The sequence below is a fragment of the Anguilla rostrata genome, chromosome 16 (genome assembly GCF_018555375.3).
Source record: "Anguilla rostrata isolate EN2019 chromosome 16, ASM1855537v3, whole genome shotgun sequence".
Lineage (NCBI taxonomy): Eukaryota > Metazoa > Chordata > Actinopteri > Anguilliformes > Anguillidae > Anguilla > Anguilla rostrata.
This window is the reverse complement of record NC_057948.1, coordinates 5174386-5192673: the sequence shown is the minus strand read 5'-3', so window position 1 is coordinate 5192673 and position 18288 is coordinate 5174386. Positions and strand designations below refer to the sequence as shown.

General features: G+C 47.4%; 1 protein-coding gene across 1 annotated transcript; it reads right to left on the bottom strand.

Annotated features, from left to right (window-relative positions):
• Positions 1-1465: 1465 nt before the first annotated feature.
• Positions 1466-4364, bottom strand: olfml1 (olfactomedin-like 1). The gene is made up of 3 exons (XM_064312431.1): positions 4050-4364; positions 3257-3542; positions 1466-2714 (listed from the first exon to the last, which is right to left on the bottom strand). Exons 1-3 carry the CDS (start codon positions 4170-4172, stop codon positions 1924-1926), a joined length of 1200 nt encoding a protein of 399 aa, XP_064168501.1. The 5' UTR covers positions 4173-4364; the 3' UTR covers positions 1466-1923.
• Between the last annotated feature and the right edge of the window lie 13924 nt (positions 4365-18288).

Genomic DNA, 18288 nt, shown 5'->3' with positions numbered 1-18288 from the left:
TGTTCTCCCCGTGTCCACGTGGGTTTCCTCCGGGGTATTCCGGTTTCCTCTCATGTCCGAAGACAAGCTATTTGGAGCGTCTAAATTGTGTGAGTGAATGGTGTGTGTGCTCTGTGACAGATTGATGACCTGTCCAGGGTGTATTGCTGCCTCTCGCCCCAATGGATGGTGGGATAGGCTCCTGCACCCCCTGTGACCCAGGAATACGCGGGTATAGATAATGGATGGATGGATGGATGTTTGCCTTGTGACTGTGCCCGCATTTAGTTTATTAACTATTTATTAGCATGATGACGATATAATGCATTCGTAGCAGTTCATCTGTGAATTTTTCATGAGCTGAATAAAATCATTTCACGGTCATTTTTGGGTTGTCAATATGTCACAACTCAATCACGTTATCACATTTGGCGGTCCTTCTTCTTTGGTTTATAACCAAATCGCATTGTGCTCCCTGAAACGGAACTAATTTTATTTGTTGGAGGGGGGGGGGGGCATCAGTGATATAGGGGCCCTTTCCGAAACTCTTGCCCCCTCCCCCCATATCGCGACACATAAAAATGAAATAAAAACGCAAGGAGTGGTCAGTTTGCAGATAGCCTTTATTAATAGCTGATGATGAGACTGGTATATTATGATAATCTGTTTGTGCCCACAGGCAATACTGATGGTAAAAAAGAGAGTGTGAAAATATAGTATACTAAGCATACTTGATATAAACTTTAATTATACTTAAGTATGAATCCGTTTACATCTGGCATACTTCAGCATATTATTTTATCACGTGGGATGAAACTATGAAGTCTCGTTTATTCAAACGAAATGGCTCCTGTTCCTCTTCCACACAACAGGTCAACGTTATTACTGTATAGACCACCGCTGTACCATGAAGTCATGTAAAACGGCATTTCATTAAAAACAAATTTAAAACGTTCAAATGAATGATCCGTTTCAGAGATAATACGCAGACTGATCCATATCAAAAGAGTGCAGGAGCCAAAAACAAACCAGAGTTTATCCACTCGCTCGTTTAAACGAACATACTCTGTACTAGCCTACCTTCCAGCTGATCTACTCTTTCTTACTTGGATACTTGGATACTACATACTAGCTGGATACCTAACCCCTACACAGCGACCCAGTCAGTAACCGGCTCCATCAGAGATGGTTTTAGCAAGCTAGCAAGCAAGCAAATAATTCCAATAACATCACTCCCTATTAGAAATTATATACGCTCATAATGTTCCAGGCTATTTACTGAACTGTTGGACCTATACATTAGTCAATGAGTTTTTGGCACACGCACTTGTCTCATTCATTCTTGCCGACGTCTGGAAAGGGTTGTAAATGCATTGTGTATACCTATCAGCTATGTGTGCCAAATGCATGTTTAGCACAACGTGTCTCTCTTGCCACTGGGGGTGAAGTCTCCTGTGGAGATGTTTAGTTTGTGTTGAGTTGTAGTTTTTGTTTAGTTTATTTGACAATTATTAAAATACATGTTACAGCAAGTCATGAGTGGGAGGTGGGTTGAGCGAGTGGGAGGTGGGTGGAGGGGGGCTCTTGCCTTTTGTTATGTTTACATACAAACAAAATCTCTGAAAATCCATGTTGTAATTCTAAAGGGTAATTCCTGGAGATTCCCAGCTAACCCGGGAGACTTAACGACCCGAACTGCATCCACGCCTTTAATTGTGCTTTTGACATTCGTGCTGTGAAGACTCGTCTTGGAGCGGACATTTTCTGCTTTCTGAACGCAGCAGGAACCATTTTGCTTTTCTCATGGAGCTCAGACAGACCTAAGGCCATGGCTCCCGGCCTGGGGACAGCTAACTCTCAATGAAGTAGCTGAACATCGCTAAGACAACAAACACTGAACACTTGGACCAAATTTTGGGGATGGCGCTGGCGGGGGGAGACGAGTCAAACCGAAGGGACCTGGTTCCTCCTCTTGGTCTCCAGCCTGTAGACGGTCTGGTAGCCCTCGTCCCAGGAGTAGAGCAGCCCGTCTCGGGGATGGTAGCGCATGCTGGAGTGGGCGGCGTAGCTCTTGGGGAAGTAGAGCGGCTTGTCCCCGGTGTGGACGCTGTCGCGGACGTCGTAGCGGCACTGCACGCCCGAGCGCCCGCCGTAGCGCGAGTTGTAGACCACGTGGAGCGTCCCGCACGCCAGGAAGGCCGCCTCGGCGTCGACGCTCCGGCAGGGCGTGTCCCAGGAGTGCTCCGCCCCCAGGGTCCCCTCGTCCAGCTTGGTCAGCACCAGGTTGCCGCCCAGGTCCGGGTCGGCGTGGACGGCCCACAGGCCCAGCTCGTCCACGGCCAGGTCCAGGTAGGTGTGCGGGGACAGCGAGTAGGCGGGCAGCCGCCCCGCCCCCTGGAGCAGGGCGCGGTCGCTCACCGTCCCGTGCCGGATACTCACCTTCAGGACCTCGTTGGGCGTGCCGGCCCGGTGGTAGTACAGGAAGCCCTTGTAGACGGCGTGGCCGGTGCCCTGCCAGGGAAAGGGCAGGAGGACTCTTCGCGCCGCCTGGGAGCCGTTGCCCCCGACGAAGGCCTTCATGGAGGAGAACTCCAGCAGGGTGCTGTTCCTCGCCCCGCTGAAGAAGTATATCTTGGCCGAGCCGTTGGTGGGGTCCTTCATCCAGGACCCCTGGGCGTCGCCCTCCCTCTTGACGATCTTCAGGGACTTCACGCCCGTCAGCACCGTGTCGCAGTCTGTCGAAGCAAAGACGCGCAACGTCCACTGTGAACCGGTAAAAAGCTGGAATGGCCAAGTTAAGCAAGAAAACGAACCCTTCGGCAGACGGTTTTGTTCCTATTTCGGCTAGTTTGCACAGCGCGGTTATCACAGACAACCAATCACATACGGTGGGGGAGGTCCAGTAGCCCTAGCTTTCGAAAAAGGCGCGTGTGGACGTACCGCTAATGTACTGCACCAAACTCACTAGTTAGCATTTTGCCAGGCTGTCCGTCTTGAAACTGACACTGATATTTAAATGAAGGTGTTGTATATTCCGGCAGATCGCTTATGCGTGGGAGTTTACCGAACATGTGCGTGGACTGCTATGCATGCAAGTGTGCGTGGCTGTGTGACTATGTGTGTAAAGAGGTGTGTGTGTGTATGCTTGTGTGTAAAAAGCATGTGTTTTTTCGTGTGTGTATATGCATGTACAAGTGTGCGTGCGTGTGTGTGCCTGCCTGCGTACATGCGCGTGCGTGTGTGCGCCTGTGTGTGTGGGTATGGTGTGCCCACCTACCTCTCCCCAAGTTGAGCTGCTCCTCCTGCTTCCTCTGCTCCTCCTTCACCTGCTGCTCCAGCAGTGTGTCCTCGATGTCCACGCAGGGCTGGTTCAGCCGCTCGGTCTCCAGGTCCTCCAGCTCCCGCTCCACCCGCCCGACCCGCGACAGCACGCCCTCCACCTGCCCCTTCACCTCGTTCTGGAAGCCGCGCAGGCCGTCCAGCTTGCCCCGCAGCTCCTTGGAGAAGTCGTACAGCTTCTGCTCGTAGCTCTGCACGCGCTCGTCACACTTGATCAGACGGTCCTGTTTCACGAGGAATTTATCGAGATTTAAAAATAAAAAATAGGCTTACATTTTTTAAAGACTATATTCAACAGGAGGTTAATTGAAATAAAAATCAGTTTTTTTTAAGAGAGACTCAGCTAAGACTGCTATCAAGGATACGCAATACTGAAAAATTCCACGCGAAAACAAGCACAGGAACCACACATCAATACACCAGAAATATAGGCACTAACGGCAGTTTTTCAAGCTTACGCAACATATCCTGCATCCAGTCCGGTAGTGATTCAGCGGATACCAGAATTTAAGACGTTTTTAAAAATTGCTTCTGTAAAATATGTTGTGAGTTTTTCTCGGACTACAGGCCTGAGGGTACATATTTTAATTCTTAATTTAATGTTGACTTGCCCTCCGAGACAGATGATTTTTAAGACAAGAATGCAAAGTAAGCAATAATATGCTTAATACTTTTAACAGAGAGGACCAGAGGTGAAGAAGAAACTGACGCAGGAACAGTTTTGTACGCACCTCAAGTTGGCTAATTCTCCCTTCTAAGTACTGCATCATAACAATCTCTTGTGTCATCCTCTGTGCGTGGCTCATGCCCTGGATTAACAGGAACAGTGCCGAGAGCGACCGCCAAGTATACATTCCTGTCACTAAGGTGTCAGTCAACACAGGCGTTATGGAAAAGAGACCCAACGAAGTATGTAAACTGAGCACCGAATGCAGCTCGTGTAGATGAAACCAAACTGGTTTAAATCATGTGACATGTGGCGTTTTGCTCTCTCCCCAGAAAGGCGGACACAGCTGCGGCCAGCTGAACTGTGGGTGCGGTCTCTCTTCACAAGGAGCCGAAGGGCGCTTCCAAACTGTTAATATCATCCAGATGTCTTTCGGGAACTTTCAGAACGTGCGCCATTTAAAAAAGCATTACCAAATATACGTAGGTCTTTACCGTATTTTGCGACAAGGGTGAAATGAAAATACACGTTGTTGGGGTTTTTTTTAATTATAAAAACGAAAAGACATGTAATGCACATACTAATTCGCAGCATAGGCTATGTTCCAAGACCGCTACTAATTAGGCCTAATGCTCGGTAAGGATGATTGGGAACAGAGGAGTATTATGAATTGTGATTATCCTACATTACCGCGCTGAGGCGATGAGCGTTGGTCTGCTCAGAGTGATTATCTCGTTCTTATCTCTGCCACCTTCCTATTTCGTGATTCCCCCTTCAGCTTTGCTGATCAGTCTGCTTATTGTTATTAGCCATATTTCATATGCTCTAGTGCAATATCAATTGAGTTGACGATATCAAAGTTTTTGGTGAAACAGATAATACGAAGTAGGCTATTAATCCTCGTTGCTCTACTGGAAGCTTTATGGAAGCGAGGATTTTGTATTTTCAGAAAGCCCTGAACGCTATATATTGTGGAGGACTAAATGTGCCAAAATGAAATAAATAATTAAATAAATAAATGTGGAATTATGTAAATAAATATATAAATAAATAATTGAGTAGGTGAATAATTGAATAAATACTTTTTATCTTGAAATAATCCACTGCTCATCACTGTTCTTTTCACACAAAACATTTTTATTTCATAATAACGTTGTATTTCCGAATAGCTTTTTTTACATTTCATAATGACACTTTCCCGAATGACTTATTTCCGAATTGGCGACCAATTGAATTATTTATATATTTATTTATATATTTCCATATTTATTTATTTCATTATTTATTTCATTTTGGCATGCACGGTTAGTCCTCGGTAATATATCAGTAGGCCTTCAAAACGTAGTTGCGCAAATAAATTGACTCTCACCCCGTTTCGATATTTGGGTGAAGGTCTGGTTGAATTTATGCCTGCAGTTATTAACGTGTAGTGCCAAGATAAATAAGGGCAAACATTCATATCGGTTCTGCTTTGCCTGTTGCTGGGTGATGAATTCCAAATGGACGAACAGTAGGCTAAAGTGTAATTAATCTTATTATCAGACTGCATTTACAGTGCATCCCGCAGGCGGTACTATGGGCTTTCTGATTTACGGTAATCGTGTGTTGTCTGTTAAGAGGGCTCTTTGTTTATTCATCCTATAAGAAAGCCAAACTTCAGATTGCTTTCCGTCTTTCATTTCCACATACGATCTGAAACAGTAACGTTAAAATGATGTTGTTCTTCTAGTACCCGACGGAGTCATTACACTTGCCCTTCTCTTCCGCTGTTATTTCTCTGGCCTATAGGGGAAGCTATACCGTTTATTTGGAAGACAGGACGGTAGAGCACCTTGCTTTTCTCTGCTGTGCTGTTTCGGTACGGCTCTTTGCAATGGCCTACATTTTGCACCTGAGCTTTTCTGAGTCAAAATATTACCCGAAATAATTCTGAAAAATTGCCCTTTTCAAGCTCTGAAAAGCTCTGCACCCTAGTTATTCATAATAATTCATTTGAATCTAAAAATAGTTTTGAACAATTTCCACAATGCATTTTAACAACAAAGTATTACACAATGGTGGAGTGGGGATCAGTTGAACACATAATATATCTTTTAATCCATCTGATCCATGACTGTATGTATGTTTTTGTTTAATGCGGTTGGACATACTTTTTCTTAGTAATATGAATACAAGGCTTCTCCTTAGCAGATATGTCATGGGTTCTTGATCAAATCAAAATTTATTTATATAGCGCATTTCACAAAGAGTTGTCACAATATGCTTCACAGACAACCCTGGCGTAAACCCCCATTTCACGTATTTGCAAGTACAATAATAATTTGCAGATTTATGCGGTTGAGCTATTTTTAATGCACAATGTGCTCATTAGTTCCACTATATATGTAAATACAAATGTGCTTTGAAATGATTTCCTATTAATTATATCACTCTGTGTACTATGCTGTGAAGCACATGTCCTCCATTAGAGGGCAGTAGACAGCTTGAATTAAGATGGGGGTTCTTGGGAGAGGTTCTTAGGAATTAATCAGTGGAATTATGAATAGATGATCTTTACCATAGTATTATAGAATGCTAATTTACCATATTTTGCCCTAGCATATTAGGTGTACTTAGCAATGAGAAGTCCGGCTAGTTTATCTCAGTAATGAATATACACACACACATCACCCAGTTAACCCAGTATTAAACATATGTCAACCTACTATTAAACATCCACATCATAAGTAAAACCATTAGCTAGGCCATTGTCTGTGTTGTATTTGCTTTTACAGTAGCCCTCTGTTGGACATGTTAATTTCGGATTAGTGTGACCTTTCCAATATCCAAATCAAGAATCTTCAAATAATGGCACAAAGGGTCATTTGAAGTTAATCTGCCCCCTGTTGTAGCCCAGTGCTTTGTGGGTAATAAAGACAAATTTTCTCACGCCTTTCTGGATGAAAATCCCTGAGAAAAAAATATATATATTCAGTTCGTCTCCTGATTCTTTTCATGGATGTACACAAACAGATACCTGATATTCTAGTATCAGAACGGTCTCTATGGTGTTTCAAGACTGACATGACAAAGGTTCTTATTACATTTTTATAGCACACTAAACCGTGCCTGAAGCAACATGAATAAACAAGCTAAGTAATACCTAAAAATGCATGTAAACAAACGTCCCAATGAATGAGAAAAATGAATTTAAAAAGCTTTTAAAAATGTATGCATTACTTAAATCATTTATCTAGTCATTTGTTAATTGATTTTTTAAATTGTCCGTTGCTAATGTACTATTGATTACTGTCAATCAAAAACACAATTTTGGACCCCCGGGCACAAAGATATGTGCCTGTTTTTAGAGAGCAGGACAATGCTCCTCGGCTAGGGTTGACCTGTTTGTTAAAGATTCATGAATTTATTGTAGCAGTTAGAAGGGATATGAGTCTGGCCGACCAAGCCGGAAAAGCAGGTGGAGATGACATACGCGCTACTGTACCGTGTGCGCGGAGTGTTACGTAAACTCTGGATAGTGTATGCAGTAACTTAATTTTACCTTTCACTGGTTTGTGTGTAGCTTCACGCCATTCGCTTACTGGCTTCTTATGTTCAGTCTATCTTTCTGTCTGTCCTTTACGTTTTGATTAAAGGGACGATGCACATGAATCGGTTTTGCCACAGAGTTCCTCAGTTAGTTGAACAGCTGATTCTCGTTTGCATGCCACAATAAAGAAAGCAGTGTTCATGATATTTTGACAAATGTATTGGGTTTTGACCTGTTTCCTTCTTAATCAGGAGCAATTTTCTAATCGATGCTTCCGCATCTTAGACCCTTGGATCAGTGCATCAGTTTAAACCGGCGAATCTTTACGCTCCTCCTCCATGTAGTTTCCTGGCGGTAGAACGTGAGTCTCGGGCGGTATGGTTCTGTTGACTGGTTTCTTAGTGTGAGAGGTGGAATATGTCTAACGGTGTGGCCGGATCACGGATAGCAACATCAAATTGATTTTACTCAAAGTCCAATATGTTAAATCACGCCCATAATCATTAAGGCATTCTCGCGAGGCAGTCCTTTGGGCAGTCATGCTGTTGCCTGTATTTGATTTAGATTTGGATGTAGAGATACAGAGCAGTTTGAAGATTTAGCTTCGTGGTGAAACGTGGCAGCATAATTACGAAGCTTTTCAGAAATGTCGATGGATTCGGATTATTGTGACGGGATGAACGATCGCTTGGGATAGTCAAGTGGAACAGTTTATAGATTATAGACACTGCGGCAGAGCAGAGGAGTGTCCGGACAGGGATTCCTAAGCTTATTTATCTTGATGGCACTCTGAAGAGACGGGATCTGAACCTCCAGTCCTGGAGACCCGTGGTCTCTGCTGGTTTTGGTGACTTCCGTTCAATAAGCAGCCAATTTAGGCCTTGGAAACAAGATGTGCAGACTCTTTAGCCAATCAACGACTGGAATTAAGCACTTCGGTGCAGAAACACATCAAAAACCAGCGGCCCTCCATGATTTGAGTTTGAGACCCCTGCTGCAGAGGTACATAAATGCAAAGGTGAAATGTAGAAGAGCCTATAGGGGAGGAAGTAATCGGGAAGCCCCCCCCCCCCCCCCCCCAAAAAAAAAACCCACTGTACCTCTACTACACAAACACATGCAAACAAGTGATGCGTACAGAGTCATCCATCAGCCTCCAGGGTGTGATTGCACATGGAGCTTTGGGCAGTGGCGTGTGGAGCAGAAACGACCCAATAGTGACATGCATTACATTACATTACATTTACATTGTGTTTACATTACATTATATTATATTTACATTACATTAAATTTACATTGTATTTACATTACGTTATAGTATATTTACGTTACATTGCATCACATAACATTTTCATTACATTACATATTAAATTTACGTTACGGTACATTTTATTTGGTAGCTGCTTTTATCCAAACCGACAGTTTTCCGAAGGCTGTTGGAACAACTACAGAACACGGATAAGATAAGTCACAATTATCACAAAGTATCAGTTAGCCAAAGCCATGAACTGTGAGGGCGGGGAAGGGTGAAGACCAGACGCGACCAAACAGGGGATCTATAAGTTACCAAAGGGCACTCCAGTAACCACTGAGTCTCGTGAGAGACGAAATAAGGGGGTGCTATACTCCTAGCGGACGTATCCCAAATAATGAATAATAAACCCCTAAACGGGTAACTGAGGAAGGAGTATATAAGGAAAATAAAGGAATAGGGAAAAGAGAAATGAAAAATAAACAACTTCGAACCGAAGCTGAGAAAAAGAAATGTCTTTTCAAAAACAAAACGGAAGAAGTTCTGAGGCCAACTAAAACCAGGGGGGAAAACTGGTTAGTAAAGGGCAGAAAGGTTTGTGCCCCAATGGTGACACAATAACCCCTTAAAACCGCCGGCCTCAGAATCTGGACCTATACCGTCCTAATACCTTTTTCCAAAAAAACAAACAAACTGAAGTCAGAATTCTTTTTTAAATCTCTTTGTTCTTAAATTCCTTTTACCTTGCTCAGGAATACGACAGGGAACTGGCTAGAGCAAAACACGTTACACTCAAGCACCGTTCCACTGCCTACTGACGCTTTAAATACCCAGCCACAGGTGTGGCTGGTAATCAGCGGAAGGTGTGAGCAACCCCCAGGTGAAACCGATCAGAGGTAACCCTGCAGGAATGCATGGAATGTTCAAGCAGGAACAATCCTCCCACAGGAACCAAAAATAACGATTAGCCGAGTGGCTAATCGGAATGCTAACCACTGAGCCGGTGCAGGCACAGGAAAATGATCTACCTGCACAGAAACCGTGACATGAACATTGAGTCTAGTGCACACAGTAACCATTTGCCTAGTCTGTAAAGTTATGGCAAGTCATAAACTAGAAGTGCAGCGTGACTACAAGAGATATGATAAAGAGCTACAACATCAAGATGAAGATACAAGTGCAACATGAAAGTGCTGCATGATCAAGATACACGTGTTACATGAAAGGGCTGCTAGATTTGGGATTGCCCTACAGAGGAGCATAGTGTAAAAGTTCGTCAAGATAGTGTCCGAAGAGATGTGTCTTCAGACCACAGCAGAAAATGGGCAGCGACTGAGTGGCTCGTAGAGGAATGGGGGGCTCGTTCCACCGCTGGGGAGCTGGGGGCATCTCCGCCCTCCCCGTTCGACACCTGCAGACATATCGTCTGACATCTTCTAGCAGCGCGCTCATGGCCTGCATTCAGTCGACATCTGTCCTTGACTCCTTAACTTTGGCACAAGCTGAAATTTGAGCGTTGGGCTCTTTATTTTCACACATACATTTTGGTGAATTCAGTGATATACAGAATAAATGGGGAAAGTCGTTTGTGTTATACAGAGCGTCTTGCATTTCATTTGTAAGCCTATTTGCTCCAGTCAATGTATACAGGCAGCCTTAACAGGAACCAGATCATGGGGTCCATCCATGTGCTAGAACTGAGCTTTTACAGATACCAGAGTGTAGGGCCCATCCATGCACTAGAACAGTGCCTTAACAGATACCAGACTGTGGGGCCCATCCATGCACTAGAACAGTGCCTTAACAGATACCAGACTGTGGGGCCCATCCATGCACTAGAACAGTGCCTTAACAGATACCAGACTGTGGGGCCCATCCATGCACTAGAACAGTGCCTTAACAGGATATCAAGGCTCCTGCCTCTCACCACTAGAGGCCGCTAGCATCTCATTCTTAGTATTTTTCCTGCTCAGTGTTTTCCTTGTTAGAGGCGTTATTATCTTACCATTGGTTGATTGTCTTTACCTGTGTCTAGTTTAGTTTAATTTGGTTCACCTGTACCACTGTGTGTTTTAGTTACAGTACCTGTTCTTCGTTTCCTGTCGCTGGGTCTTTATGTTTTGCACGAGTCACCTGCCTCTTGCTTTGCAGATTTACCAGTGCTTTTTCTGTAGTTAATCTAAAAGTCTCACCTTAGTACCTCCCTGTGTGTCTGTCCGGTTTATTGTTTTTGTCTGTGGTTTTAAGAAAAGCAGTTTCAGTTGTCTGTCCTACCGCTGCCTCCTGGCCTCTTCTCTGCTGTTGGATCCCTCTCTGAGCACTGACCCAGTGTGAGCCACCCAGCAGCCCCTGTGGTTCTTGTCTGGCAGCCAGTACTATGCAGAGAGAGGACCCCCAGGACCTCCTCTTCCTCCAACCAGCACCCAACCCCACCCCCTCCCCCCAAATGCAGGACTTCACCCCTCACAGTCCCCGTAAATGGTGAATGGACTGCATTTATATAGCGCTTTTATCCAAAGCACTGGACAGTTGATGCCTCTCATTCACCCATTCACACACACACACACACACACACACACACACACACTCACACTCACACGGCAACGGTGAAAGGCTGCCATGCAAGGTACCAATCAGCTTGTTGGGAGCAATTAAGGGTTAGGTGTCTTGCCCAGGGACACTTTGACACGCCCAGGGCAGGGGATCAAACCGGCAACCCTCCGACTGCCAGACAACCTCTCTTACCTCCTGAGCTATGTCGCTGACGCTGGTTGTCAGGGTCGAGCCGATGCAAGATAACCCAGCGCACCGCACAGGAGCACGATAACCGGAAAGCTCCGGAGAAAATCAGCTGGCAGCCACCCGCCGGCTCTCTCCTTCCTCTCTGTATAGTCTGGCGTGAGAGAGGGCGGGGTCGACCCCGCTGCCAATCAGAGGAGAGACATGAGTGCTTTGCGCCCGCCCTCCTCTCTCACCAACACAGCACAGAGCAGCTTGGGGATAACCCAATTTGAGGGCCCATTATAACATTTCTAAAAATATTTCACTCAGTTAAGTCCTTTTGGTTCAACGAGCCAAACAGCAGGGAGTATGGTGAGGACCCACCGCGTGATTTTAGCCCCCCCCCCACCCCCACCCCCACCCCCCTCTCCCAACCCTAATGTAATTCAACCCAGATCAGATTCATAGCTTTCAAGGAAAAGCATCTTTGAATCCACAAACGACTCCTTTGCGGAGAGATAGGAAATGTGTTTACTTTGACGCGGTCGCGTGTAAATGTTGCAAATGCGTCAACGTTTCTGACAGTAGGGGGAAGGAGTTAAAATGCTAAACCGTTTTATGCGCGCGCGCGCGCGCTACGAAAGTAATCTCTCGGTATGAGGGGGAAATTATAACAGCCCTTCGCTGTGAGAACATACGTCAGGTTCGCCCGGTCCGCCATTCTCCGCCGTGTCGGTCACGACCAATCGAGGCCTCCCTCCGTATGCCCTGGTTCAGCGTGGCTCGGCCCGTACTGCGTTCAGCCCAGCCGGACTCAACACGGGGAGTCATTAACACGCTTTAGCTCTGCCCAGCCCAGCCAAACTCAACACAAGGAGTCATTAACACGCTTTAGCTCTGCCCAGCCCAGCCCAGCCGGACTCAACACGGGGAGTCATTAACACGCTTTAGCTCTGCCCAGCCCAGCCGGACTCAACACAGGGAGTCATTAACATGCTTTAGCTCTGCCCAGCCCAGTCCAGCCGGACTCAACACGGGGAGTCATTAACACACTTTAGCTCTGCCCAGCCCAGCCCAGCCGGACTCAACACGGGGAGTCATTAACACGCTTTAGCTCTGCCCAGCCCAGCCAGACTCAACACGGGGAGTCATTAACACACTTTAGCTCTGCCCAGCCCAGCCAGACTCAACACGGGGAGTCATTAACACACTTTAGCTCTGCTCAGCCCAGCCAGACTCAACACGGGGAGTCATTAACACACTTTAGCTCTGCTCAGCCCAGCCCAGCCAGACTCAACACGGGGAGTCATTAACACACTTTAGCTCTGCCCAGCCCAGCCGGACTCAACACGGGGAGTCATTAACACACTTTAGCTCTGCCCAGCCCAGCCAGACTCAACACGGGGAGTCATTAACACGCTTTAGCTCTGCTCAGCCCAGCCCAGCCGGACTCAACACGGGGAGTCATTAACACGCTTTAGCTCTGCTCAGCCCAGCCGGACTCAACACGGGGAGTCATTAACACGCTTTAGCTCTGCTCAGCCCAGCCCAGCCGGACTCAACACGAGGAGTCATTAACATGCTTTAGCTCTGCTCAGCCCAGCCGGACTCAACACGGGGAGTCATTAACACACTTTAGCTCTGCTCAGCCCAACCGGACTCAACACGGGGAGTCATTAACACGCTTTAGCTCTGCTCAGCCCAGCCAGACTCAACACGGGGAGTCATTAACACACTTTAGCTCTGCCCAGCCCAGCCGGACTCAACACGGGGAGTCATTAACACGCTTTAGCTCTGCTCAGCCCAGCCCAGCCAGACTCAACACGGGGAGTCATTAACACGCTTTAGCTCTGCCCAGCTAATGACACACTTTAGCTCGGCTGAACGGTGCTCTCTCTCCTGTGGCGGAGTCGCCGTTGGGCATTTCCCCAGACTCGCGACACTCCTGAGGGGACCCAGCTTGGCGCGACCCACCAGTCACCCCCCCCCCCCCCCAGCATTCTGCCGGCTTCTTTTACGGGCCACGATCACATGACGATGCTCGCCGCCGGTCAGGAGCCTCGGTGTGACGGCTCCTGTAGACGAGGGGAGGGGAGGTCAGCGCTTGCTCCGCGTCTTCTGCTTCTCTCTATGGGGGTAAGGCCGGAAGCTTCCCCTCTGAGGTATCGTAGCTTCTGCGCTGATAAACGAGTGGGGTGGGGGGGGTGGGGGTGGGGTGGTGGAAAAAATCAATGCCTCTCTTACCCCCGACCTCCCACCACCCCCATCTCAGCGAGTATCACCACCCACCTGCGCTCACTGTTGGAGGGGGCGGGCGGGAGAGGGGGGGTTGCGGGCTTAGTTCATTCTGTGTAAGGGTGACGAAATGCCGATTCCTCCGGGGCCCATTGTCTGGGATAGGTGCCGTTTCTCTGTAATACCAGCTGAAATTATCCGCAAAATCCCCCGGCTCTAACAACAGCTTCCCACCAGGGGCACTGCATTCAGGAAAAATGCGTTTGCAAAATTAAATGCAAATAAACTCATAAGTGCCATATGAATTATTATGACATGTGAGATCCTAAAAAGGTTTATAAAAGGTTTTTTTACTCATTGTTTTTTCCCCTCAAAATAAACGTACTATATTTTAGTCAGTTTTATTGTATCTTGACACCCTTTCTATTTTGTTAAGGTTTTGAACTTGGATTATAGTAAGCTGATTGTAAACTGTGTTTTGCCCAGTGAGCACAAGCCCAAATCTAGATGGAATCTAGACGTCTAGAGGAGGGCAAATCTGGTTTGAGAGATATTTTGACATAAACAGACTAGGTTAGCTCAGTTTTTCTCTAATTTAGCTCAGGTTTTACCTGGATATTGCCTGTCTATGTCTTGACTGGCTAGAGAACTTACAGATGATGTATACCATCTAGAAGTTTGATGAAAGCCTGGCTAGATTTGGTTGAAAAGTGAACATTTTCTAGCCAGTTTAGGCATATAGTCAGGCAATATCTGGGTAAAGCCAGACATAGCGTGGCTGCTAAGTAGCTATGATGGGTCAAACGCAGAGGACAATTTGCCACATGGGTGTCCAATCGAGTGACGGCTCCGTCTCCCCGGAAACCGGTGGCGATGATGTCATTTCCCTGAGCAAGGGAAGAGAAGGCACTTTACTCCACATCCAGTGGCGTAGGCAGTGAGGTTTGAGGCGAAGCGGTCTCTTCGGTTTGGGGAGAGTAGCGGAACCGCAGACCGGGGATCGGAAGACTCTAAGTACCCTTTCCGCGCGCGTTGCCCTAAATTTATGGAGGGAAACAGAAACGCATGTTCAGCAGGGTGTGTGGAGAGATCGCAGGCTCTACCCTCTCCGTGTCAGAAAGGTTTGACACCAAAACAAGCGCTGTACTCCTAGTCAGATATCAGTCTGTTCGATCGCTGAGAGATCATCAGAGTGTGAGTGTGTGTGTTCGTGTGTGTGTCTATGTGTGTGTGTGTGTGTGTGCGTATGTGTGTGTGTATGGGTTTGAGATTGAGATGAGGGAGGGGGGCAGGGTTCCTGTACTTCCTGTCTCGTTGAGGTTTGAGGTTTTCGATGAAGAGAGACCCTGCAGTTACAGCTCTTTCCATTCCACTATCCCACCAAAAGTGATGCAATGCTCCCGAGACCCAGAATTCCTTGCACTGCATTACACTGCCCCCCCCCTCGGAGTGGCACGCCCAGAGGAGCGCGCTCAGTGCTCATAACCCCGAACACAGAGTCCAAACGGCGCTCCCCAGACGGCAGTTTTTAAAGAGCTGCATCGCGCACTTCCTGGGCGTGACTCAGGAAAGGCCCGTTTGCGAGCGAGCGGAGTTAGCGGGGTTAGCGGGGTTAGCAGGGGTTAGCGGAGTTAGCGGGGTTAGCGGGGTTAGCGGGGTTAGCAGGGGTTAGCGGAGTTAGCGGGGTTAGCAGGGGTTAGCGGGGTTAGCAGGGGTTAGCAGGGGTTAGCGGAGTTAGCGGGGTTAGCAGGGGTTAGCGGAGTTTGAATCGTCGAACAGGGGGAAGCCCTCGGAATCGTCAATCGGGGGGGGGGAATCGAACCGACATCAGACCGATATTGAATGTCTTGCATCAGTTCTGACCCAAACATTACGTTGTCCGGTCAGGACCGCAAACCGGACCTGTGCAAACTATTTGAATGCTGCACATTCCAGTCGGAAGCCCGGACGTCCGGCAACCCCAGCTGATGGTCTTGTGTGGAGATCTCGCATCAGAAATCTTGTGAGGCAAGAACAGGGTCCCGTCCCAGCGATGCACCGGAGTCGGCCTCCTCTCGTGGAATGTTCCGGCAGAAATTAGGGGGCGTCGGCGCATGAAGCACACAGGACAGGACCTTCAAGCTAACCCAATGTTTTATTCGGAATAGGGCCGCCGGGGAGCCCAGCTGTGATGGCGGGAAGTCGCACGTCCTCCGACGAGATCGCCTGGCATTGCTCTCGCCTCCCACAATCGGCCGCCTGTGGGCGCGTTTTCCGTTTTGAAGACAGCTTTCCTTAGATGTACATCGATCGTACGTTTTGGAAATCCCCACACAGCAATACGACTCCCCCTTTAAAAATAAAATTTGAAATCGGACACGGTTTACACATAGGATCTTCAATCTGATTGGTTATCGCACCGCCTTCCCCATCCTTCCTGGTCGCTAACGCTGGCTTGCCTTGCATCGCCGCCTATCCCAGCATGCCTTGCGGATGCAGAAAGAAAAAAAAATCCCTGCTCCCGTTGAAGCGAATGGAGGCGATTGTGAAGTCGCTTCTCGTCGGAGGAAGTGTGGCTCCGGCCTAAGGGTTATCTGCTGAAAAGCGAAACGCTGGATCCCTTTCGATGAGCGAGAGGTCGTGCTAATCCGGCTATCGTTTAGCCGTAGCGTCGTAGCAGCGGGTCCAGCTCCCGTTTAAATCGCGGCGATGATAGCGTGGAGTCCCTCTTCCCCAGCCTGCAGATTCATTCAGCGTGGCGGCCTGGCACGACCCCGCCGCCCCCCCCAACCCCCCCTCCCACCCCCCAAGCCCGTGGTGGCGCGCGGGCGTCGAGCTAAAGGCCATACCTGCGCCCCCGGAGCACGACGCGCCCCGCGTTCGGCGGAGCGCGGAGGCGGCAGGAAGTCCCATTAATCCCGTTAAAAGCCATCAGAGAGAGACGCCGCGCACGGCCCCCCAACGGGCGCTGAATTATTTATCCCCCGGCACCGGAGGGGGGGGTGACATTTACAGCAGACGCGACTGCGCGGAGCTCGGCGCTGCCCAGGCCTCAGCCTGCACGACCGAGATTACGCTTTCCGCCCGGCCCGCTCGGATACCCGCGAGGACCCCGCAGAAAAAAAACGTACTTTTTTTTCTGTTTTTGGACATAATGCAAGCGTCATCTGAGATGCTTGCGTTACGTAAACAAAAAAAAATGTAAATACTGAAACTTGCTGAAAAATACCAAAACAAAAACATGTTGCTGGGAAGGTGTCTTCAAAAATATTTACGTGGTTTCATCCATTCATTCATACATCCATTCGTCCATTATCTATACCCTCTTATCCTGGGCAGGGATGCTCACACAGAAAGGCCCGGGCCAGATTCGGACCCAGTGCACTGTCGTGCCGCCCATAAATGGTTTTAGCATAGTAGAATATATGGGCCTTCAGATTAAGACCAGAGACTCAAACCCCTGTACACGACAGGGGACAAAAATTAATCTTAGGAGAGTATATACGTGTGCCTCTTCCCTGTTTAAACACCAGACCGAGTGTCACACTGTCTTATGAAGTTCAGACACGAATGAGTAAATAGGCGGTTACTGTGCAGTACTCAAAGTCCTGCTCACACCCCACACAGGAGAGAGAGAGGGAATGTGTGTGTGTGTGTGTGAATGTCAAAATGCATGTGTCTATGTGTGTGCATGATTGAATGTTTAAATGTGTGTCTGTGTGCATGTTTGAATGTGTGTTTGTGTGTGTGAATGTATGAATGTGGGCGTGTGTTTGTGTGCATGTTTGAATGTGTGAATAATGTTTGTGTGTGTATGTGTGTGTTTGCATGTGTACATGTTTGAATGTGAGAGTGTGTGTATGTGTGCATGTTTGAATGTATGAGTGTGTGTGTATGTGTGAATGTTTGAACATTTGAATGTGTGTGTGTGTATGTGTGCATGTCTGAATGAATGAGTGTGTGTGCACGTGTGGGCGGGGGTGGGGGGGGGCAGGTGGTTTCTTGGAAAGCTGATATTTCATTATGGTTTACATAGTAGCGTCATTTTATACAAAAATGTTGTTGATCTTTAGTGAAGATGGAAGCATCTTAAATGCAACATCATTCCTTTCATTAAGCCCTTTTAATTGTACTGTCAAAATACCGGAACGGAGAAACAAAACACTGTTTTTCTTCTCAAGTGGTCCTCATCAAACAAACAAACAAACAAACAAACAAACAGAACGATTTAAAATATTCTGTTATTAATCACTTCTCGAAATTGGAAAAAGGCACAAGTGTAATTGGATTGGTTTGATGTCAAGAGAGTTCAATTAAACATGCTGGTCCAGCCTCAGTTTAATGAGAGCCAAGAATAAAGAGAGGATCAGAGCAATTAAGCGAACCTCTCGGGGGAGGCTGCCCCTGCCCCCCCTGCCCCTGCCCCTGCCCCCCCACCCCCACCCCCCCTTGCTGGGTGAAACCACCCAAGGGATGGCGCTTATTTAGCTAAAGAAATGTTCTATGACCTCTGGGACATGGTCAGAGTCAGAGGCGACAGGGCTCTCTCATTGGTCATCCGGGAAGCAGCTGACGTGGCTTCCATTG